Genomic DNA, 23,491 nt, shown 5'->3' with positions numbered 1-23,491 from the left:
CCCTGCTCGGAAGCGCCCCTTCTCCGCCGCGCCCACCTCTCCGCGCGCGCCTTCCGGTGCGAACGGCGCGCCCTGCCCGGAGGGGCCGGGGCTGTGGCTCCACGTGGCCTCGCGGGACCCTCGGGAGACACGTGGCTGCCGCTGCCGACTGAGCTCCCTGCAGCGCCGCGCGCGCCTCTAGGGGAGCCCGGGAGTCGGGGGTCCCCGCCCCTTCCTCTTGGAGACCCCCGGTGCAGGACCCAAACTCACTTTTTAGGGTCTCGGAAATCCGCGCTCCCGCTGTCTCCTCGCCTGCCGCAACACATGACCCCCCCACCCCGAGGGCTGACACCCAGAGGGCGGGGGTCCGCTCCGCCCCTGCGGCCTCGCAGGCCTAATAAGGCGCGGACAGGCCGGCGGGGGTGGGCATCGCGGCGCCCCGCCCCGTCACCGCCCCTCCGCCCGCCCGGGCGCCTGTGCAAGGGGCGGGGCGGCTCTCATCCGGGTCACCCCGACCCCTCGGGGTGGGGGCCGGGGCAGGTTCTGTCCCTGCCCGGAGGCGCCAACCTGCAGTGCCCGGCTGCACGGTGGCCGGGGCCCTGGGGGGCGGAGCCGGGCCTGATCGGTGCTGACCTCTCCCCCAGGTGCTCCGACCGCCTTTCCCGGGTGCCGCCGAGTCGTCTCCACCGTCGCCGGCTCTTTCTCCTGCGCGTGGACCCCTAAAACCGCTGGTGAGTGCGGGGGCTCTGCACCCCGGGTCTGAGGGCGGAGGCGGGGCCTGGGTCCCCGGGTCCGAGGCGTGAGGCCGGGCCCGGACCCCGGCTCTGAGCTTCTAAGATCAGGCCGGAGACACAGGTGTCGGGGAAGTGCAGTGTCCGGCGGCCGGCGCCTGTGTCCCGGGGCGCCGAGCACCGCCGCACTTAGAGACGGTGTCGTTGCCTTGCGGTGTAGCTGTCCCGAAGGAGGAAGTTTTAGTTTCCTGCGGTCGCGACCCACCTCCTGAAAGTTTCAGAGGTGTCAGCTCACAGATTGGAAATGTTGCAGAAAGGGCTTGGGCTTCTCCAAGGGTTTTAGGACGAGGAGGCGGACGCGGTAGGCTTCGGGGCCGGGAAGAAAGCTCGATGCGGGGTCTGGGCCTGCTGGACCTGGCGGAGGTCTGACCCCGCGGCTCCCAGCCCCGCTCCAGGGGGCAGGCAGCGGCTGCGGGCTGGGGCTGGACCCTGGGTGCTGGGTAGGAAAAAGGAAGCGGCAGTCCTTGCGTTCCACCCGAGTCGCACTCCGCATGGAGCCTTGACCTGTGAGGGTGGGAGGACGCCGGAGGGCCGGGGAGTTGACCTCTTTTCAGGAGAGAGGCAGAAGACAGCATCGGGTCACAGTTAGGCAAAAAAGGGGAAGTTTGTTCGTAGGGCGCCCAGCGGTCACAGGCGGCTCGGGTGGAGGCCAGGCAGGAGGACAGCTTTGGGCGTGTGTCGGGGGAGATAGGGGCCCGGAATCCTGGGTTCTGACACAGGTGGACACAGATGAGCCGGGAACTGGGGTGACCCACACCGTCCTGTGTGCCCAAGACTGACCCTGTTTGTACACGGGAAGCCCCACACCCTGGAAACTCCCTATCCGGAGCCTGAGGTAGTAGTTGCTACTTCTGTCTGATTTTGTGACCCAGGGTCTCGCTATGCAGTTCAGGCCGGTTCTGAACTCACTAGCCCAGGCTGGCCTGGAACTCAGAGCAATGCTCCTGCCTCAGCCTCCTAAGCGCTCAGATTACAGGCTCTGCCACCACCCCTGGCTTCGGGCCCACAGCAGTGGGTCCTGAGACCCTGTCTTTTGCCCCTGCCAGCCATGCCGGTGACGGTGACCCGCACGACCATCACGACCACCTCGTCGTCCTCCACCATCGTGGGGTCTCCTCGGGCCCTGACCCAGCCCCTGGGCCTGCTCCGTCTCCTGCAGCTGGTGTCCACCTGCATAGCCTTCTCGCTGGTGGCCAGCGTGGGCGCCTACACGGGGCCCATGGGCCACTGGTCCATGTTCACCTGGTGCTTCTGCTTTGCCGTGACCCTCATCATCCTGCTGGTGGAGCTGGGCGGGCTGCAGGCGCGCTTCCCCCTGTCCTGGAGGAACTTCCCCATCACCTACGCCTGCTACGCCGCCCTCTTCTGCCTGACGTCCTCCATCATCTACCCCACCACCTACGTGCAGTTCATGTCTCACGGCCGCTCCCGAGACCACGCCATCGCCGCCACCACCTTCTCCTGCGTGGCCTGTCTGGCCTACGCCACCGAGGTGGCCTGGACCCGGGCGCGGCCTGGCGAGATCACCGGCTACATGGCCACCGTGCCTGGACTGCTGAAGGTGCTGGAGACCTTCGTGGCCTGCGTCATCTTCGTCTTCATCAGCAACCCCAGCCTCTACCAGCACGAGCCGGCCCTGGAGTGTTGCGTGGCGGTGTATGCCATCTGCTTCATCCTGGCGGCGGTGGCCATCCTGCTGAACCTGGGCGACTGCACCAACGTGCTGCCCATTGCCTTCCCCAGCTTCCTGTCCGGCCTGGCCCTGCTGTCTGTCCTCCTGTACGCCATCGCCCTGGTCCTCTGGCCCCTGTACCAGTTCGATCAGAGGTACGGCGGCAACTCCCGCCGGTCCAGGGACCCCAGCTGCGGCACCAGGCACACCTACAACGTGTGTACCTGGGACCGCATGCTGGCGGTGGCCGTCCTCACGGGCATCAACCTGCTGGCGTACCTGGCCGACCTGGCGCACTCTGCCCGCCTGGTGTTCGTCAAGGTCTAAGGCTCGCGTGGCCCGTGTCCTCCGTCCACCGCCTTGTCGTCCTCCCACGTTTCCAGTGCTGAGACCTCATTTCCTCAGCCGACTCCTCTCTCTGTCCTTGCTGCTTGAGGCCCCCCTTTCCTCTCCTCGCCCCCCTCTTGGCCTTCCTGTTGGGCTGGGTGTCCGCATCCTGCTTTGCCCCTGTGCCGTCTGCCCTGGCTCCTCCCCTCTCTGCTCTCTCTGTTCTGGTTTCCCGCGGATTTCTCCTCTGCCTGTGTCCCCAGGAGAGCCCCGAGCCTGGCCCTGTCCCACCTCACCTCCAAAGGTGCTGAGCTCCACACATCCACACCTTCTCTGCAGCTGTTCATGCCACGGCCTCGGAGAGGCCTCGTTGCCAAAGCATGCCTGCCCACCCTAGCTGTGCCTTAGTCTATGTCTGTGCGTGTGTGCTGGGGGGAGGGGGTGGCTAGGGATCGGGCCCCTTTCCCCTAGTGGAGGAGGCTGTGCAGCGCACCTCCCCTTCGCATTACAGAAACAGTTCTCTGAAGGTCAAACATTCCCGGTGGGCGGGACGCTTTGAGCACAGACTCTGGGTTCCCGACCCACCTGGCGCTGAGCCCTGCCTGAGACTGGCTCCAGAATTTTTGCCAGGCTTATTAAAAACGCACTGCCTAGAGGCCATCTTGGAGGAAGCACGCGCTGGCTGGCTTTCAACCCATCCGTCCTTGGTGCTAGCAAGAAAAAAACCATCAGTCTTGCAGACCAAGGTCTGAAGTATTTGTGAGGGACAGGAGGAACACGGCCCTCCCGCCTCAGTGTTAAAAATAATGCGTCTCTCTTTGGCAGAGGTGAAGGGAAACGGCCACTGCCGGAGTGAAAGGCAGTCGCCTGGCCTTTTCTTTTTCTAGGTCATGGGGGCAGAAATTACGTGGCGCCCCTTTCTGCGATGCAGGGGGTTCTTTTCAGTTTTTCTTTGCTTTGGGGTGGGGGGAGGTTGCTGCCGCCCGTCGTGACCGGGGAATGTCATCGCGTGCGTGTGCGTGTGCAGTGCACACACGTGTGTTTCTGTGTGCTAGTTGCTTGCTGCTGCTTCCTGCTTCTCCGGGATTCATGCATATCGTGATATATAAATGTATAAATATATATTTTATTATTTTTTTTAATTCCCTGGAGCTTTTGGTTCCTATAGTTCCTGCTGTCAGTCATAGAAGTCTTGTCCCTCCCCCTATTGGCACATTCACAGTGTTGTTTTTTTTTAAATCTTGACATAAAGATAAAAAAGAAGATTTGTGGTTTTTTATATTCCTGCGGGGGTCTCCAGGGGAAGGGTGGGGCCCATGCTCCTCAGTCTGAGGGAGGAGGAATCCGGACCGAGATAACCTTGGCCTCAGAAGAGAATACTAGTAGAGCCAGCACCCAGAGTGTGTGGCACGTGTATAATCCCAGCACTCAGGAGGCTGAGACAGCAGGATCCCTGTGAGCTCAAGGCCAGCCTGAACTATATAGTGAGACCCTGTCTCAAACAAACAAACAAAAATACCGGCAGAGTCTAGGTGTTCTAAATTACTTCTTCAAGTGCAAGGGTCAGAGGCGCATGCCTATAATCCTCACTACTGAGGCAGGAGGACCACAAGTTCAAGGCCGGCCTGGGCAACTGAGAAAGATTTTTCTCAGAAAGGACTGGGGAATGGAGAGTGTAGCTCAGCACTCACCGCTTGCCTCGCTCGCACGTGTGAGCGCCTGGATTCAATCCGCAATACTGCGAATCAATAAAATCACTCAAACCCAGAGGGCTGGGTGGAGTAGCAACGAACAGATTCTCCCTCCCGGAGTCCCACGTACACACAGCCTCTCAAGAGTGAGACGGCAGGTACTTGCGCCGACCCTCCTCCCTGTCCTCAATCAGTCGCTCATCAAACACTTCCTCTAAATATAATTTATGGCTGCCCCTTCCTCCAGTCTCGGCCCAGCCCAAGTCCGCCTTTGTTTCACCAGAGCCACTGCCCCAGCCTCTTCCTTGACCACCCTATTTCTAGCCTACCCCGGTCCCCTAGGAGTTTTTTTTTTTTTTCTTCCGGTACCAGAAGTCGAACTCACGACCTTGCGCTTGCCAGGCAGGCTCTGTGCCGCTGAGCTAAATCCCCAGCCCCTCCCCCTAGGAAATTAACACACCCAGGTCTGATTTGCTCCCCTTCGCCTGGAACCCTCTGCAGCCTGCTCCCCGTGGCCTGTAGCTTCTCTCAAACCCCTTCGGTCCAGCCGAAAGCCTTCCGGGCCGGCTGGCTACTGTGAGCTCAGGGAATCCGGACACATCTGGCCCAGGAGCCTGATAGCGATCGAGTCACCCCTGCACTAAATCTGTACCACGGCAGATCCTCTCGCCTGGGGGGTGGCAAGTCCCGGCGCAATCTGGGCAATTTAGCAAGACCCTGTCTCAAAATGTTAGAAAAGAACTGGGGTGTTGCTCAATGCAAAGGCCCTGGGCTCAATCCCGGGTACAGTACATCCATTTCCCTGATTTGGAAGGAGGGGTAAGGGCCAGCTAGGACAGATCGCTGTGGGGCGAGGGCCGCCTTTTCCTCTGCAGTTCGACCCTGGGACCCCGTGCTGGGTCGCCCCTAGAAGGCAGCGGAACAGCCGCGCTGCAACGCGGGGTGACGGTTACAGAGCCCGGGCAGCTGGGACGAAGGGGGGACTCCTCGGTCAGTTGCCGGGCCACCCAGCCAGCCGGCTGTAGAAGGCCAGGGGCTCGGGAGCAGCCTCCGCCTGGACCCGGACTCGCGGACCGCCCCCGGGGAGCCGCGCTGCGCGCCCTGACACCGCCCCCGCGCGCGGCACGCCGGGAGAGGGAGTTTCCGAGCGCGCCCAGAGTGCGGCTGGTGCGCTCAAAGAACTACAAGGCCCAGGACGCAGTGCGGCTCGGGCGGGCCAGGTTGCCCCGGCAACAGAGCGTCCTCCCGAGAGCAGGGAGCCGGAAGCGCGCCGGGCTGGGACTGGGGCGGGGCGGAGCGCGACGTAGGCGGGGCGGCTGGGGGAACCCGGGGACCGCGAGGGCGCACGGATTCCCGCGGGACGGAGGGGCGAACCCCGGAAACAGAGTCATGGGGAGACACGCAGGGCGAAAGACCCCCCCAGGGAGGGAGAGACACGGGGAGGAGAGGAGAGGTGCTGGGTGCAGATAGGCACCCGCAGCGATACCGCGGCCGAGCGGGAGGCACGGCGACCCGGCGTCACAGCAGAGAGGGTGACAGGCAGGACTCAGGCAGGAGGGGCGATGGGGACTCCGAGACGGACAGGGCACTGAGCCACGCCGGAGAGGGCAGTGACATCAGGACCAGGGAGGTGGAGACACGCCGCAAGCCAAGCGAGCAGCCGCGGGAATTCCGGGGCGCAGAGCGAGGAGAGACTGACTTCCAGGAACAGACACTGCCAGAGGCAGCCAGCCTCGGGAGGAGGCGCAGCGGCGCGGACTCCGAGAGCGCCGGGCCTCCCTGAACCACCAGGTTCTCGGTGCCGAGCAGAAAGTTTGTTGATTGACGCAGTGACGCGTCAGACCGAGATGCGAGTGCGGACGCACGGCGGACAGGACCCTCCCAGCCAGCTGGCGGGCAAGGGCGGCGGGGTGGGGCCCGGCTCCGAGGGTGTCCCCGCCCTGCAGCCACGCCCCGAGTGGGTGTGTGCACGTGCGGGGGCGGGGCCTTCGTCCCTTTTCTCGGGGAGGGGGCTCCTTTAAGCGAAACCCCGCCCCGCGGTCGTCGTGGCGACGCCTCCCCCCAGCCGGGGCTCCCACATTTGAGCAGGTGCCTAGCCAGCGCCCGCCGCCCGCGCCTCCGGCTGCCCGCGCCCCCGGCTGCCCGAGCCCCAGCAGGAAGGCAGGGTCCCCGCCGCGCTCCCGGGCCATGGCGGGCCTGGGCCCCGGCGGAGGCGACTCCGAGGGGGGACCCCGACCCCTGTTTTGCAGAAAGGGGGCCCTGAGGCAGAAGGTGGTCCACGAGGTCAAGAGCCACAAGTTCACCGCCCGCTTCTTCAAGCAGCCGACCTTCTGCAGCCACTGCACGGACTTCATCTGGTGAGGAGGGACGGGGCGCAGGGCGGGGCCGCGCAGACTTCCGCACCCGGGAGCCGAGGGGCTGCGGCCCCACTCCGGCCCCGGGATGGGGGACTCGGGCCTGGGGCAGAGGATGCACGGGCTGCATGAGGAGGGACGGGGTGCAGACTGGGAGCAGAGGGCTGCAGCCCGACTCCAGGGTCCAGGATGGTGGGGGCGGGGCTGGACCCCCAGGTTCGGGGCAGGAGAGCCTGGGTCCTGGACTCCAGGGTCCGCGGGCGGGAGGGGCTGAGGGCCAGAATTCGTGGTTCTTGGGAGAGGAGGTGGCTGGGGCTGACGCCCCAAGCCCTGCCTGCGCGGGGCGAGGGTCAGAGGCTACAGACCTCACCCCTGGAGGCTGAGGCGGCGGAGGTGGGAGGGGCCAGAAGCCCCTTCCGCACTGACCTCCGCTCTGTGCCTGGCTCTTCCAGGGGTATTGGAAAGCAGGGCCTGCAATGTCAAGGTAAGAGCCGGGACCAGGACTCCTGGGACCCCCGAGGGCGGAGGCAGGGGCCCCAGGCTGGGGCTGCGGGCACACGTGTTCGCAGTCCCCAGAGAGGCGCGGGGGAGCCCGGGGCGGGGGGGTGTGGCAGAGACACAGCCCTTGGCGGGGAGGGAGTTGGATGGCGGGGCCATCCGCGGAGGTGGTGACGAGGCCCCTCCCTCGGCCGGCTCCAGGTGGGGACAGATATTTGGAGAATCTGTTGCCATGGGAACGGGGAGATTTGGAAAAGGGGGAGCTGAGGGGGGGAGGGGCCGGAGATGCAAAGTCAGAGCCCCCCCAGGCTGCGGTCGTCATGACAACGCCATCCCTCCCAGGCAGGGGCAGGCCGGGTGGGGTCACCGTGACGGGCGGGCTGGGAAGGGGGGCGAGTCCTAGAGCGCCAGCTGCCACTTGCCGGGAACGAGTGAGTCAGGGTGGGGGCGGGCCAGCGCGGCCCCCAGACTCACTTCTGCCCAGGTCCTGGCCCCGCGCAGCGTCTGGGGGTTCGTCTGGGTCTTCTCGCTTCAAACCTGTCTGCTTCTGCCGTTATTTGTTTGCTCCGTCTGTGGAGCTGGGTCTGTGCGTCCACGGGATCCTGCCTGTCTGTCTGTCTCCCTTGGGCTGCGCGTGCGGTCCGGCTCTGTCTTTCTCGTGATTAAATGCATCTCTGTCTTCCCTCGAGTCCGTTTCTTGGGTCTCTCTCTCTCCCTGTCGTCTCTGTGCATCCACGTGGGTCTCCCCTCTGACTTTGTGCGGCATTCTGTGCGTTGGGCGCCACCCCCCATTTTCCCTCCGGCCCTATCTTTCTCTTCACTTTTGTGTCTGTGGGGTCTCTCTGGATTCGTCCATGTCTCCCTCTGGCTCTGTGCCCCTGTGATTTTCCCTCCAGTCTGCAGCTTTGTGGTCCACCGGCGATGCCACGAATTCGTGACCTTCGAGTGTCCAGGCGCTGGGAAGGGCCCCCAGACGGACGTGAGTGCCCGGACACCTGCTTCCTCAGGCCGAACCCCGCCCTCACCCCCTGGGCGACCGTCCCAATTTCTCCTGCTATTTTTAAGGCTGGGAGGGGAGGAGGGCAGGAGAGATAGGGGAGCTCGCCTGGCCCAGATTCCTTGCCCTTGGCCTGGAAAGGGGGACAAGAGGGGCCTGGGACAGGGCAGGAGCCCAGGTGGGAGACACAGGAGGCTGAAGGGACCAAAGACCAAGGCCGGAGGGGTGGAGCGCCATGCAGGGGTGAGAGGTGAGGAGACTGAAGTCGGAGGGACAGAGAGAGACAAGAGAACCTCAGAAAGAGGGCCAGAGATGCAGAGAGAGACACAGAGGAGGAAGAGGGGGGAGCAGGCAGCGAGAGACAGAGAGACCGAGGGGGACAGAGCGAGAGGACCCCAAGAGTCTCACACAGGAAACCTGGAACTCGAGGACTGGGAGAGGTGCCAGAGGGAGGCGCGGAGCCCCCCCTGTGCCCAGCACGCGTGTTTGCACTCGCACACGACACACACTCAGACCCCCAGCCTGCCACCCACCCCCTGCACCTCCAGGCGCCTGGCCCTGACTCCCCATCGCTTCCATTTGAGCCTCGGTTTCCTCCCTGTGAAGCGGGGCCGGTGACGCGGCAGTGACCCGCAAAGCTGTCCGCGAGGCTGTGCCCTGGGGCATGCGCTGTGCGGTTGGGGGCAGCGGCCCCGCACAGCTGGGGCGCAGGAACGGGGCTGCTGCCCTGAGGAGCAGACTTCTAAACCCCGCTTCCTTCAAAGTGGCTTGGATTCAAGCAGCCGAGGTCGTTGGTGTCCCAGTGTAGATACCCTGAGCTTGTGGTGACAGGACGGTGACGTCCGTGTTTTGCCCAGGGTTTGACGCAAGGGGGACGGTTGCGTGATTAAGAAAGAGAGAAAGAGATGGATTCACAGAAGTCCGTGAGACAGTCTGTGAGCTTGTCAGGTGAAGGGGGCGGAGGTTTGCCCAGAGCACACGTTCGCACCACCGCGTGCCGCCTGCCATCTGCGATACTCCTGCCCGCCCCACGTGCCCACCTGCACCACCAGCACCAGCTTCAGTGTGCCCGACCAGCGCTGGCCACAGCCTCAGGGTCAGCCTAGGGATTGTCCCTGAGCCCTGCCAAGCAGGAGCTCCGGAGACACAGGACAGGGGTTCTTGTGAGTCCCAGCAGCACTGGCCCAGCACCCCACCCCCCAATTTAATTTACCCCTTCTTGACTACTTCATCTGTGAAACAAGCGGGGGTGGGAATTGTGCCCTCCTACGGGAGCGGCTCCAGATTGCAGTGAGTCAAATTCTTGGGCTGGTACAGTATCTGGAGGACAGTGAGCAACGAGGTACTGTCCTTGTCATTGCTAACATGGGTATCAGGGTGGGAAAGCACAGATGCCTGTCAAGGAGGTCTTTCCTCCCTACCCTTCTCCATTGTTGTGTGGTAGATACTTTCAATCGTGTAAGTCACATGGCCCGAGGTCCTAAGAAGGCCCGAGGGCTTAGACATGCAATTTTGATTCCTCCTCCTGAGACCTCTTACGGAGGGCTCACAGGCCCCCTTTTGTAGGGGGAGAAAACTGAGGCCTTGAAGGGCCACGAACTGGGTAATTGGACCTTGGCCAGGTGTGGCGGTGCAGGCTTGTCATCCCAGCACTAGGGAGGCTGAGGCAGGATCGCTGTGCATGTAAGCCACGGCTGGGCTATACAGGTGCTTACCACCCCTAACTGTAAAGCAAGACCCTGTCTCAGAAAACAACCAAAAAAGGGTTTGGACCCGGGGCTCTGTAACTGGAGGCCCAGGTCTTTTCCTTTTTAATAAGCGTTTGCACTTTGAGGAGAATAACGGCTTCTGTCTGGAAGGCTCCCTGCAGGGGGCACTGATGGCATCTTATTTATTCCAGTCAGGGTCAGTGCAAGCCCTTTACAGTCCCAGGGCATCAAAGAAGATATGGCAACTGTCAGTGCCCCCCCCAGTACATTCAAAATAGACCCCCACCCAAATCAGCAAAAGGCCAACAAGGTCTTCTCTTTGCTTTCCATCATCCAGCGCATTCTTAGAAAGAGGCAGGTCTGAAGCTATTGCCCCCCCAGACATTGCAGGGGTAACGATTCTAGAAACCCAGCTTGGCTTTGAGATGCAGATCATTTGTTTCCGTTTGACAGAGGGGCAAAGAGCCTGCTCCAAAGCACACAGCTGGGAAGTGGCCTAGTTCTTAGTGAATCGGAGGGCTGTGTGGGGAGCCGAGAAAATCGCTAATAACCAGAGAGATGTGGACGAGTAAGGCGGGTGCGGCTCACAGGCACAGCCCTGCACTTCCATTACTTCGCGCGCGGCGCCACAGGGGACTCAGCTCCGGGAACACTGGTCAGGCGGGCGCAGATGCTGACATCGGGCTGAGTGGCCCACCGGTCTTCAGAGAACACCTCCTGGAGGATGTGTGCCGTGCGTGGGGAGGGTGGGGCCGGTGGGATGGCCCAGGCCCGCTTCCTTCATGATCTGCCCCAGTGCGACCTTGTGGGCAGGGGCTTCCCTTCCTACTCTATTTCAGTGTTTTGTCCTTTTCTTGAGACAGTCTCGCTTTGCAGCCCAGGCTGGCCTTGAACTCGCAGCGATCCTCCTGCCTCAGCCTCTCAAGTGCTGGGATTGCAGGCGTGCGCCACCACGCCCAGTCATCTATTTCAAATTTCAAGCCCCCAGCTTCTGTCACCCCCATCTGTGCTTCGTTTATCTCCGCTCATCACTCACACACACACACACACACACACACACACACACACACACACGCCTATTCATTTATGCAGTGCTGGGGGCTGAGCGCATGTTATGCAGGCGCTCTGCCCTTGCGCCTCTCCCCCAGCCCATGCCATATATTTCACTTAATTACTGTGTTTGTATTGTCTCCCTCCGCTAGAAAGAAATCCCAGGGCCAGGGATATTGCTCAGTGGTATAAGCGCCTGCCAGACAAGTGCAAGGTCCTGAGTTCAACTCCTGGTACCAAAAAAGCAAAACAAAGCAAAACAGAAACAAACCCCAGAGGCCAGGGTCTTTAGCTTGCTTTGCCCAGGTTCCAGCACCCGATTGCCGCAGGCGCCCTGTGACCCGGGTGCGGCGGAGCTCAGGGTGGGCCAGTCAGGTTACAAAGGCTCCTGTGCCGCTAAGAGCCCTTCTCTGCCCCTAGGACCCCCGGAACAAGCACAAGTTCCGCCTGCATAGCTACAGCAGCCCCACCTTCTGCGACCACTGCGGCTCGCTGCTCTACGGGCTGGTGCACCAGGGCATGAAATGCTCCTGTGAGTGTGGCTGCGCCGCCGGGGCGGCAGGGGGTGCTCGGGGCTGGGCTGGAAGTGCGACCCCGGCTTGTCCCGCCAGGCTGCGAGATGAACGTGCACCGGCGCTGTGTGCGCAGCGTGCCCTCGCTGTGCGGCGTGGACCACACCGAGCGCCGCGGCCGCCTGCAGCTGGAAATCCGGGCTCCGACCAGCGACGAGATCCACGTCACCGGTGAGGCCCCGCCCCTCGCCTGTGCGAGGCCTGCTTGTCCCCAAGACAAGACCACACCCATTTTCGAAAGCCACGCCCACTCAGAAACCTGGTCCCGCCTTGAAGGCGGGGCGCCACCATAGCCACGCCCCCTTCTGCCCGGAAAAGCCCCGCCTCCACCCCAGCCAACCTCCCAGGCCTCATAATGGCCATCCCAGGTTGGGATCCTGAGCGGGAGGCTGGGAGGGACGGGAAGGACCCCATAGTCCGGTTTCCTAGGGGATGGACCAGGGCGCAGACTCCTGAGCCCCAGAGGAGGAAAGGGCTCTGGCTGTGGCTTCTGGGCGCAGGGCCAGTTTGCAGAGGAGCTCAGGCCCGTGCTCTGGCTCCGAGGAGGGAAGATCAGAATTCTTCCTCCATGACTGGGGAGGGCTGGGCGCCTCGTCCTGGATCTCTGACCCCAGACACTTGCCTCCCCCTTCACCCCCTCAGTCGGTGAGGCCCGAAACCTCATTCCCATGGACCCCAATGGCCTGTCTGATCCCTATGTCAAACTGAAGCTCATCCCAGACCCTCGCAACCTGACCAAACAGAAGACCCGGACGGTGAAAGCCACGCTCAACCCCGTGTGGAACGAGACCTTCGTGTTGTGAGCTTGGATGCTGGGGAGGCTATGGTGACTGACAGGACGGTCCGGGGGTCGCAGAGGCCCCAGACCCCAGAGAGCAGCCACGGGAGGAGTCAGGAGCAGGGAAAGGGCTCACACGCGGAGAAGGGGGTGGAGGGAGGGAGAGATGGAGAGGGGCGGAGACACAGACCGCAAGGAGGACTGACCGTCAAAGACGGGATGCAGCTCAGCGGCACAGTGGCTGCCTGGCAAGCACGAGGCCCTGAGTTCTTCTGTTTATTTATTTATTTTGTCTTTTTGAGACAAGGTCTCGCTGTGCAGTTCAGGCTGGCCTTGAGCTCACTTTTGTAGCCCAGGCTGGTCTCGAACTCACAACGACCCTCCTGCCTCAGCCTCCCGAGTGCTAGGATTACAGGCGTGCGCCACTACGCCGGGCTAGAGGCTCTGAGTTCGATTCCCCGGGTGGGCAGCCAGCCAGGTGCTCGGAGCAGCTGGGACAGTGGGGAGGGGCCGGGAAGAGGCAGGCCTAGAGGGGAAGATGGGGAGGTGCAGGGAGGGGGCACGGACGGAAGACTGTCCCATGGGGCAGAAGACCAGAGGGGCACAGGGACCCTGAGACCGGGGTCCCAAAGCAGAGACGCAGACGGAAGTGGAGGCGCTGGGGAGAGAAGGGGCCCAGAGATGCAGAGTCGGAGAGCTGTCCAGAGAGAGACCTGGAGCGGGACGGGAAGGGCAGAGGGGCAGGGAACTGACCGCAGCCCTGGGTGCAGAGACCTGCGCGGAGGGGGAGGGGCGCCAAGGACGGGGGAGCCCCGAGCCGAGCAGGGGCCCTCACGCCTCCCCACGCTTCCTCAGCAACCTGAAGCCGGGGGACGTGGAGCGCAGGCTCAGCGTGGAGGTGTGGGACTGGGACCGGACTTCCCGCAATGACTTCATGGGGGCCATGTCCTTCGGGGTCTCGGAACTGCTCAAGGCGCCTGTGGACGGCTGGTGAGGAGCGGGACTGGGCCGGGGCCGGGGCCAACCCGGTGTCAGCTTGTCCCCCCTGTGCGGTGTCCTCTGCACCACCACCTTCCTCCTGCGTCCCCTCCCACAGTCCAGCCCCTCCCCCCACGGCATCCTCCGCTTTCTTCTCTCTCTCTTGCTCCCCTCTGTCCTTATCTCACTCTTTCTCTCTCTCCACCTTTGTCTGTCTCTCTGTGTCTCTTTCCTCCGTTTGGATGTCCCTCCCTCTCCCGTGGGTGCCTCTCTCCCCCGACCCCTGCCCGGCCCTGGTCTCCGTCTGTATGTCAGGTACAAGTTACTGAACCAGGAGGAGGGTGAATATTACAATGTGCCGGTGGCAGATGCTGACAACTGCAGCCTCCTCCAGAAGTTTGAGGTACCCAACGGCTTCCCCAGGGGAGCCCAGCTCAGCCTCCCCTAGTTCAGAGCTGGCCTCACCCTCTGCCTGCTGGTTTGCCCACTGGTCCCGGGACTGCAACTCCCAGAAGACCCCAGGTCTCCTTCCTCTGTTCTTCCAGGGGGCTCTAGGCCCAGGGTCTTATGGGAACTGTAGTCCTTCTCCATCCCCATGGCTTGGGGGCGTTAGGGCCAGCCCTGCTCTAGGGCAATCGGTTACCTCTCTGGGGACTCTGACTCTGGCTTTCTTCCCCTCCAGGCCTGTAACTACCCCTTGGAACTGTATGAGGTGAGTGAAGCCAGGGCAGACGCGCTGTCCCCGCTCCCTCGCACCACTTGTTCCTCCTTTGACTTCCACTTTCAGTTCTGCACAGGCGGTGAGTAAGGGCTTGCTGCCAGGTCCACCCTGTGCTTGCTGAATAACGCTGGTGATGCCAAGGGTGAATCTGACCCTCAGACGACCTCGCCAAGATGGGAACATCGTGGCAGATAAATAAAATACAGGCAGTGCACTGAATTAGAGGTGACCCAGGCACCGAGCCAGCCTGGAGCGCGGTGGTCAGGGAGGCCTTCCTGCACTGCTCCTCCCTGTCCCTCACTGGGTCCTTTCTCCCCTGTTCATTCACGCTCTAAGCCCGGGCCCTGCTCGGGAATCCAGCAGGCTGCTCCCTGGGGCACCTTTTCTGGAGGAGCAGCCGCTGGGAAGCCTGTGTTTGATTGTGGCGCTGCCTCGGGCATCAGGGATTCGAGCCCAAGCCTCTCTGGGGACAGCTCCCCGGAGAGCCGAGGGTGGAGGAAGGAAGGCGGCTTTTCCTTCTCTCCTTAGTCCCTCTTTCCAAAACTAATTGTTGAAGCTGGGCGTGGTGGCGCACACCTGTAATCCCAGCACTCCGGAGGCTGAGGCAGGAGGATTGCTGCAAGTTTGAGACCAGCCTGGGCTGCATAGCAAGACCCTGTCTCAAAAAGACAAAAACAAAAACAAAACAAAACAAAACTAATTGTTGAGCACCAACATGAGTGTGAGGCGTGGTGGTAGTCACTGGAGGCTTCCGTGGAGCAGGGACTGAAACAGAAAATTCCTCCTTGTGAGGCTGACCCTTGGAGGAAGACGCAGAGCTAAGTAAATAAGCCTCCGGGAGAATGCACACCTTGAGGCAGAGTCACTGTGTAGCCCAGGCTGGCCTTGAACTCACAGCAGTCGTCCTACCTCAGCCTCTCAAGTGCTGGGATGACTGGCGTTTGCCACCAGGGCTGGCTGGATTAGCTCCTTAATCTGTGGGAGCCGCTGATGGGCCCAGGCTGTATGTGTGGTGTGACTCACTGCCGCATCGCCAACTCAGCAGGCCCCAGGTAACAATACCAGTGCCCACACCCTGTGTGCCAGACCCTCAGCCTGGCCCCGGGTTGCAGCCGGACAAGCAGCTGCTGTGCCTCCTGGGCCCCGTTCTGAGTGCTCGGTGCATGTGAACTTAGCGTGCACACGCCCCTGCATGTGGATGCAGTCGTGGAGGTGGCCCAGCGCTGCGTGGGGTCGGAGTCCAGGAGGTCAGGCTGCCCTGCTGCGTAAAGTTGCACCCTTTAACTGATGCCCAGAGCCGCAGCTGTGCGCAGGCATGGCCACTGTGTCTTGGAGAACAAGGCAGACCTTTGTCATAGTGAGCTCACAGGGTCAGCAGACAGCCGCAGACCGCGGCCCTCAGTGCCACCGGGAGCTGTCCATGGTGGCAGACGGGCCGCAAGCGGCCTGCTGACCCCATCGAGGCCCCGTGGCTGAAAGTCCAGCATGGCCCGCCGACAAGCTGCACGCAATGTCGGCCTGGAACTCGCTAGAAGTACCACTTCTCAGGCCTGCCCCAGCTTTCCACAGCCCGGAGACCTTGCCGGGGACCCTGGGGTCTGTTTCACCAAACCCTCTAGAGGCCAGGAACACCAAGCCTGGAGCTGATCCCCTGGGATCTTAGTTCTGGCTCTGCTCTTTGCCTGCTCTGTGATTGTGGGCAAATTACAGGACCTCTCTGCGCCAGCTTGCTCTTCTGTGAAAGGGGATGATGGGCCCTGTCCCAGAGATAGCGTATTGTCAGCTAAGCGCTAGTTAGGTGGTGAGTCCAGCCTGCCAGCTCCCGGGGGTCGGAGGGGCTCTGAAGCCAAACGGGGCAGGAGGGCTGGCAGGCTCTCTTCCTCCCCGTCTCAGTCTCATTCTTTTTTTTTTTCTTTTTGAGACAGGGTCTCTCTGTGCAGTTCAGGCTGGCCTTGAGCTCACTTTGTAGCCCAGGCCGGTCTCGAATTTGCAAGGATCCTCCTGCCTCAGCCTCTCGGTCTCATGCTTCGCGCCGTCTCTCCCCTTTCTCACAGCGAGTGCGGATGGGCCCCTCGTCCTCCCCCGTGCCCTCGCCGTCCCCCAGCCCCACGGACCCGAAGCGCTGCTTCTTCGGTGCCAGCCCAGGACGCCTGCACATTTCCGACTTCAGCTTCCTCATGGTCCTAGGAAAAGGCAGTTTTGGGAAGGTGGGGCTCTGGGGTTCTGGGGCCAGGGAGCACGTGGGTGCAGAGGTCGGGCTCTGGTCCGTGGGGAGTCATGGGAGACCTGGCTCCCAGGTCTGGGGCGAGGTTGTGCCGCTCGGGGTCCTGGAGGGCAGGAACGGAGACGCCTGTGCATTCCCTGAGGGGAGTCCGGTCCCATGAGGGCGGGGGAAAGACCGTCTTGACAAGCGCTGCGCAAGCGCCCTGCACTGAGACTCCAAGGGGACCGGCCTGCTGGACCTGTGTTGGTAGGTGATGCTGGCCGAGCGCAGAGGCTCCGACGAGCTCTATGCCATCAAGATCCTGAAGAAGGATGTGATCGTCCAGGATGACGACGTGGACTGCACCCTGGTGGAGAAACGTGTGCTGGCCCTGGGGGGCAGAGGTCCCGGCGGGCGGCCCCACTTCCTCACCCAGCTGCACTCCACTTTCCAGACACCGGTGAGGGAGAAGGCAGAGGCGGCCCGGGGCCCTGCCTCCTCCCGCCGCTGGCTTTGGTGTCAGAGGATGTGTGTGTGTGTGGGGGGGGGGCGGAACTGCTTGGTGGGCGTGGCCAGGATGCAGCTACTCGGGGGCGTGACCGGGTGGAGGACTCCGTGGTGGGCGTGGCCAGGATGCAGCTACTCGGGGGGCGTGGCCGGGTGGAGGACTCCGTGGTGGGCGTGGCCAGGATGCAGATTCTCGGGGGCGTGGTCAGGTGGAGGACTCCTTGGTGGGCGTGGCCAGGATGCAGATTCTCGGGGCGTGGCCAGGTGGAGGACTTCTTGGTGGGCGTGGCTAGGTCGTAGGGGCTAAGTGGGCGGGGCCTCATCTAGTTCTGGAAAGGTACAGCCAGAATTTGACAGTTGGGAGTGAGTGACCCTCAGGCTGTGGAGATTCTGCGGGAGGGGGGGGCCGGCAGGTGAGACCCCCAGGGCATTCCTGGGGCAGCGGCCAGTTCCCTGGATTTCCGGTTGATGAGATCCCTAGCCCACTGCAGTTGTGCCGAGTGGGCGGGGCAGGTGGGCGTGTCCCTGCCTCAGCCCCGCTCCGTACCCCCAGGACCGCCTGTATTTCGTGATGGAGTATGTCACCGGCGGCGACCTGATGTACCACATTCAGCAGCTGGGCAAGTTTAAGGAGCCGCATGCAGCGTGAGTCTCCGCAGGAGCGGAGGGAGGGCCGGGCGGAGAGGGCCCGGCCCGCCGCTGACCCGTGGCTTCCCTCCTGCGCCTCTAGGTTCTACGCGGCAGAGATCGCCATCGGCCTCTTCTTCCTTCACAACCAGGGCATCATCTACAGGTCCGCAGCCCCAGGACTCCCGGGGAGCGGAGGCAGGCCCCCGAGGGGAAGGCACTGGAACCTGCGGCTCCACCTGCTGAACCCAACCCTTCTGAAATCCCGCCAGGGACCTGAAGCTGGACAACGTGATGCTGGATGCCGAGGGACACATCAAGATCACTGACTTCGGCATGTGCAAGGAAAATGTCTTCCCAGGGACCACGACCCGCACCTTCTGTGGGACTCCAGACTACATAGCCCCCGAGGTAACCCTGAGCCCTGGGCTTGCTCGGGACAGGCTTCTCCGTCTCTTGGTGCATGCACAGGCTTGTCCTGAGTTGGGGAGCTCCAGCAAGGGCCCCTGGGCTCTGCAGGGAGGAGATCTGTGTGCTGAGCTCTCCAAGAGGTGGGGGCCGGGTCTCTGAACAGGCAGAGTGGGCAGGACCAGGGGCTGAGTGTTCTGAGGGAGCAGGACCAGCTCCTAGGAATTCTGAGCAAGTAGGGGCTGGACTTAAAAGTGGAGGCTATTTTTAGAGTGCTCTGAGGGGGCCTGTCCCCTGAGAACACCATGCCCACGTGCGGAGGCTGTGTCCTGTGGATGCTAGCTAGCTAGAGCTTACCTTGAGTATTCCATTGCATGAGCACTCCTGCTCAATATTGCATGTGGTTCCGTGAGTGTGTGTGTGTGTGTGTGTGTGTGTGTGTGTAGCTGGGGGTGGAACCCAAGCGTGCAGCAGGCACATGGTACATTCATCTTCTGCCATTCCAGGAGGGCTGGGCCAGATCCCTGAGTTTTGCTTTCATTTCATTTTTTATTTTTTGGTACTGGGAATCGAACTCAGGATGTTGCACTTGCCAGGCAGGCACTTGTGCCGCTGAGCTATATCCCTGGTCCAGGTCCCTGAGAATGCTGGAGCAGCAGGTGCCATCCCTTGACTCTTTTCAGCGGGCAGAGAGTTGCTCTGACTTTGTAAAGACCTGGAGCTGGAGTCTGAGTGTCCGTGGAGATGGGAGGTGCATGTCCCTGACTTTCCTAAGTTGAGCAAGTTGCCTGGGGGGTGTTGTCCCTTGGTCTTTTTAGTTAATCAATGCTAATGCCCAAGTAGTCAATGTCAGTGGTCCTAAAACCTGGTTGGTAATAGAATCACCTTCAGAAACTTAGAAAATTACACATATTTTTCTAACTGTGACTCTGGCTTATGGAGCCTAAAACTCTTCAGGAATGGGAATACCTTTTTTTTTTTAAGTTCTTCTATGAATTTGATGTTTGTTCAGGTTTAAGAACCTCTGGTCTCCAAGATTTATCCCCATGCCCCAGCTGGAAGGAAGGGAAGGTCCAGTTATACAAATATTCTAGATGGGTGGAACTTGTGACTCGGTCCTTAGGTAGCCTTTGTATCTGAGAAAAAAGAAACGTTCTATGTAGGTAAACTCTGTTTCCTGAATTTTCCAAAGGGTGAGCTCTAGCCAAAATATCCAGAGTGGGAAGAGTTTGTGTGAAAGGCTCCTGAAGTAGGTAGCGATCTGGGCGCGAGTCCAGAGGGGTCCGGGTTCCCAAGGGCAAATCACGACTGCTCATCCCCTACCCTGCTCCAGATCATTGCCTACCAGCCCTACGGGAAGTCTGTCGACTGGTGGTCCTTTGGGGTTCTGCTCTATGAAATGTTGGCGGGACAGGTAAGGAGGACGGGGAGGTACTGGCTGCTAAAGGGGCACAGGGTTGAGCGCCCCCTCTTCCGGCAGGAGCACCCCCTCTTCGGTCGGCAACAGCGGGACAAGGAAGGGCTGTAGGCTCAGGTTTGGCCAAGGTTTCCTGCGTGCGCCGCTGTCCGAGGTCCTGAAGCATTCTCTTACCTCAAAGGCCAAGGGTTCTTAATCTTTTGTTGCTGTCGGTTTCTTGTTTTTGTTTTTGACGTCATGGGCCTTGTTAGCAGTCCGGCAAAGCCTGCGAACCCTTTCCCAAAACAACGTTTCCTCCCTTTCTGTCCCTGTCAGATAGAAGCTTTCTTTCTCCCAATAAATTCTGCTCTTTAAAAAAAACCGGTATTTTCATGTGCACAAAATAATAGAATGACCAGAGGAAATATCATTGAACTGTAGTTATCAAAACGTAAAGTCCAATTAGTCTCACCTAACTAAATTAAATATACAAGCTATCTAAATATTAGAAGTTGCAATATGGGAATGTATTACCAGCCCATTAAACAGTACGCTCTAACGGTAGTATGAAGAGGATGGTCTACTGGTAATTCCAAGGTTGGAATGACAATTAGAAATACCTGTGATCGCTGTCGGTGGCGGCGTCCTAAGTGCAGCTGTGGCGGCTCGTTGCCTACATTCTTTTTTTTTGTTTGTTTGTTTTGTTTTGTTTTGTTTTGTTTTTCTCCGGTACCAGGAACCGAACTCACGACCTTGCGCTTGCCAGGCAGGCGCTTTGCCGCTGAGCTAAATCCCCAGCCCTGCCTACATTCTTTTTTTTTGTTTTGTTTTGTTTTGTTTTTCTCCGGTACCAGGAACCGAACTCACGACCTTGCGCTTGCCAGGCAGGCGCTTTGCCGCTGAGCTAAATCCCCAGCCCCTCGTTGCCTACATTCTTAACTGGAGGGAATGCTAACCTTCAGCTGGTGGCTCCAGATGAGCAACACGCCATTTTTCCCCGTGCAAATCCACGGCCCCCTCCCTGGTATATGCGGACCACCTAGACTTCAAGTTATGAACCTCTGCCCTAGCGTTGCCTCCCCTGGTCCCAGAAGACCAGGAGGCACTCAGCTAGTGAGGAGAGGGCATTTACAGTCCTCCCGGCAGTGTTTAAATGACGTATTGCCTAAAGAGCACCCTGTTGGTTTGCATAGCCAGGAAAGACAGCCAGGCAGTAGAGGGACAGGGAGGTGGAAGGCTGGAGCTGTGCAGCTTTGGCAGTGTGGTTAGCCGTCCTCCCAGGAAGCTGTCGGCGCCGCAGGGGCGGCAGTGGGAGCGGCGGCCGTGGTTGGTCGTGTCCATGGCGGGCTGGGAGGGTGGACGTTTGGGGAAGCCTCTTATTTATTTCCTCCACTTCCATAGCCGCCCTTTGACGGTGAGGACGAGGAGGAGCTGTTTCAGGCCATCATGGAGCAAACAGTCACCTACCCCAAGTCCCTTTCCCGGGAGGCTGTGGCCATCTGCAAGGGGGTGAGCGCCCCATCCCTCAGCTTCCCAGAGTGAGAACCCATTCGCCCCGGCCAGGCCGACTCTTAGGAAGTCTGCCCCTCTTCAAGTCACTTGACTTGCATCTGTTGGACAGGTTGACGGAACAGCGACTTGCCAGGGTGCTACCACCCTGTCCCCCACTGGGTCCCCACTGCCGAGGGCTGTCTCTCCAGACCTGGGTGGCCGTGGGGGGTGGTGAGATAGCCCTAACCCCTACGGCTTGAGTCCCCATGGGCTCCCGAGGTCCCCAGCACCTTGGCCTCCTCTGGAGGAGGCTGGAGCTAACGCAGAAGGAAACCCAGGCCGAGGGAGGCCTGCAGCCCCCTGCTTCTGGCTCCCGCTCCGTGCGCCCTGACTGGCTGTCTCTGGTTTCTGTCTCGTGCTTGTGCTCTGTCTGCCCCCGCCGGGTTCTCTGTGGCTGTCCCTGTGGCTCGCTGTCTCCTTCGCCTCTGTCCTCCCTTCTCGGGGTCTTCACCTCCCGCTCTGGATCTCTACTCCTTTTCTTTGGGTGTGCAAATTTCTCTGTCCTCCTCCCTCTCCTTTCTTTGTCCTTCCCTTTCTGGGACCCCCCCCCCCCCGTGTCTCCCTTCCTCTCTTCCCGGGTCGCTCTGCCCCTCACACCTCACACGCTTTGATTCTTTTCTCTTTCTCTGTCCACTCCTGCGGCCCTGGCGCGGAGTTCCTCTCCCCACTGCTCTTGCATTCCCATGTATTCTCCTTGTTCATCTCTGTCCCCCTCCGCATCCTGTTCCCGCTTCCCCTCGTCTCCATGCCTGTGTCACTCTGTCCCTCTGCCATTCTTTCTCCCGCTTTCTCCATTCTCTGGGCCTCCCTGCCCGGGCCTCCATCCGTCTGTCCGTCCATCTCTTTCTGTGTTCACCGCAGTTCCTAACCAAGCACCCAGGGAAGCGCCTGGGCTCCGGGCCTGACGGGGAACCCACGATCCGGGCGCACGGCTTTTTCCGCTGGATCGACTGGGAGCGGCTGGAGCGATTGGAGATCGCGCCTCCGTTCCGACCTCGCCCGGTCAGTCGCCCTCCCGCCCGCCAAAGCGGGTCCCCAGCGGGGTGGCAGGCGCGTACCTTAGAGCCCGGACCTGGAGGAGGAGTGGGGTTCCCCGTACGGAGACCCCAAAGGGGGTGCAGAGACCACGCGCGTGTGCAGATCCCGGGGGAGACAGGACGTAGACCTCCGCGGAGCCGGGGGAACCCTAACTCCGCCTCCTGCACCCCCTGCACCCCCACAGTGCGGCCGCAGCGGTGAGAACTTTGACAAGTTCTTCACGCGGGCGGCACCGGCGCTGACCCCCCCGGACCGCCTGGTCCTGGCCAGTATCGACCAGGCGGACTTCCAGGGCTTCACCTACGTGAACCCCGACTTCGTGCACCCGGACGCGCGCAGCCCCACCAGCCCCGTGCCCGTGCCCGTGATGTGATGTCACCTGCCGCCGCTAGGTGTCCCCCACGCCCCCTCCATTCGCGATCCTGCCCCGCAGCGTTCTGGCCTCCGTCCACCCGTCCCGGGCTCTAGATGCCCCTCCCGACGGCACCTGGCCTTCTAAACACCCGGTCTCTAGGGCCGTCCTGCGTTCTAGATCCCGCTGTGCTGAGCCCTGTACCTGCCACCGTCCTGGCCCTGAGGGGTTCTAGGCTCCGTCCCGGTAGTTTCCCCTTCCTCTCCCACCTCTGGCGGGGAGATAGTCTCACGGGGTCGCCCCTCCAGACTGGGGTCCAGATCCTCCCCGTCCTCCGAGCCCCGTCCACCTGCGCTCCAGTTATAGAGTAAGTGGGAGGCCGTGCCCTGCTCCCCGGGATTCCAGGCATGGAAGGGGTCTTCCCCACTGTTCCCGGCCAGCTTTTGTTCTAGACCCCCATGCCGACCCCCAGCCACCCCTGCCCGTGCATGGCTCCGGCTCCGGTCTCTGGGAACCTCTGCCTCCCCTCCCCTCCGGGGCCAGCCGCCTCTGGGGGCTCCTGCCCCCGCCCCTGAGCCTCTCCCACCCGGCCACAGCTGCTGGAGAATAAATTCGGGATGCTGATGCTAAGTGTCTGGATGTTTTCTTGTAAGCCTGGAGAGCGGAGGGGTGCGAGGGTGGGACAGTGACTACACAGATACAAACAGGGAGGTGGGGTGTGAAGGGGGAGCACACGGGGGGGCGCCTCAACCTCACAGATCAGAAGTGTGCACCTGCACCACTGAGCGTGACAGACCATGTTCACCCGACACACGCACACATCCTCGAGACCCAGAGATGGAGCAGTCCTGCGAAAGGACCCCGGGCAGTGGATCGAGAGAAGAGACCCCAGGACCGAAAACCTCAGAGGACCAGAGCCAGGGAGCTGGGCGGCAGCCAGCGGGCACAAGGCAGGCGCATCCTCCCGCCTCTTCTCCCCTGACCCACTTCCGAGTCGCGGGAGTGGAGGGGCCCCGTGCAAATGGACTACACTTCCCAGCGACCATCACGGCAGACCCTTACCCTAGGTGCAGCCCCTGGCCGCGGGGGCTGACGGGGAATGTAGTCCTGGGACGGGGCAGGCCAGCGGAGTTGCGGCTGCCTGTGTGTGTTGAGGGGGCTGAGCCCCAAGCCCCGCGGGTTCTCTTGAGGGCCTGGCGTCTTTCTCGCCCGCAGCTTCCTGGGCTTCCGAGCCCCGGTCCGAGCGGACGCCGGGCTCCCGGGTCCTCCCGCCCGCCTGCGCGGCGCCCCCG

General features: G+C 61.6%; 2 protein-coding genes and 1 long non-coding RNA gene across 3 annotated transcripts in view; 2 read left to right on the top strand and 1 right to left on the bottom strand.

Annotated features, from left to right (window-relative positions):
• The window catches only part of LOC106147635, a 9,865-nt gene extending 9,237 nt beyond the window's left edge, over positions 1–628 (bottom strand). Inside the window, exon 1 of the long non-coding RNA XR_001232566.1 lies at positions 250–628. This is a non-coding gene — a long non-coding RNA (uncharacterized LOC106147635). The remainder of the gene's footprint in view (positions 1–249) is intronic.
• Position 629: 1 nt separating this feature from the next.
• Myadm (myeloid-associated differentiation marker) lies at positions 630–4,034 on the top strand. The gene is made up of 2 exons (XM_013510093.1): positions 630–710; positions 1,817–4,034. Exon 2 carries the CDS (start codon positions 1,819–1,821, stop codon positions 2,767–2,769), a length of 951 nt encoding a protein of 316 aa, XP_013365547.1. The 5' UTR covers positions 630–710; positions 1,817–1,818; the 3' UTR covers positions 2,770–4,034.
• A 1,717-nt stretch (positions 4,035–5,751) lies between these two features.
• Prkcg (protein kinase C, gamma) lies at positions 5,752–22,829 on the top strand. The gene is made up of 18 exons (XM_005414871.2): positions 5,752–6,817; positions 7,267–7,298; positions 8,209–8,291; positions 11,489–11,600; positions 11,680–11,811; positions 12,283–12,439; positions 13,274–13,408; positions 13,712–13,799; positions 14,079–14,108; positions 16,172–16,324; positions 16,592–16,780; positions 17,381–17,472; positions 17,558–17,620; positions 17,727–17,865; positions 19,196–19,276; positions 20,660–20,767; positions 21,671–21,811; positions 22,032–22,829. Exons 1-18 carry the CDS (start codon positions 6,648–6,650, stop codon positions 22,218–22,220), a joined length of 2,094 nt encoding a protein of 697 aa, XP_005414928.1. The 5' UTR covers positions 5,752–6,647; the 3' UTR covers positions 22,221–22,829.
• The last annotated feature ends 662 nt before the right edge of the window (positions 22,830–23,491 follow it).

The sequence above is a fragment of the Chinchilla lanigera genome, unplaced genomic scaffold (genome assembly GCF_000276665.1).
Source record: "Chinchilla lanigera isolate Chin_1 unplaced genomic scaffold, ChiLan1.0 scaffold00203, whole genome shotgun sequence".
Classification (NCBI taxonomy): domain Eukaryota; kingdom Metazoa; phylum Chordata; class Mammalia; order Rodentia; family Chinchillidae; genus Chinchilla; species Chinchilla lanigera.
Note: the sequence above shows the minus strand (reverse complement) of the source record. Positions and strands in the feature narration are given on the sequence as shown.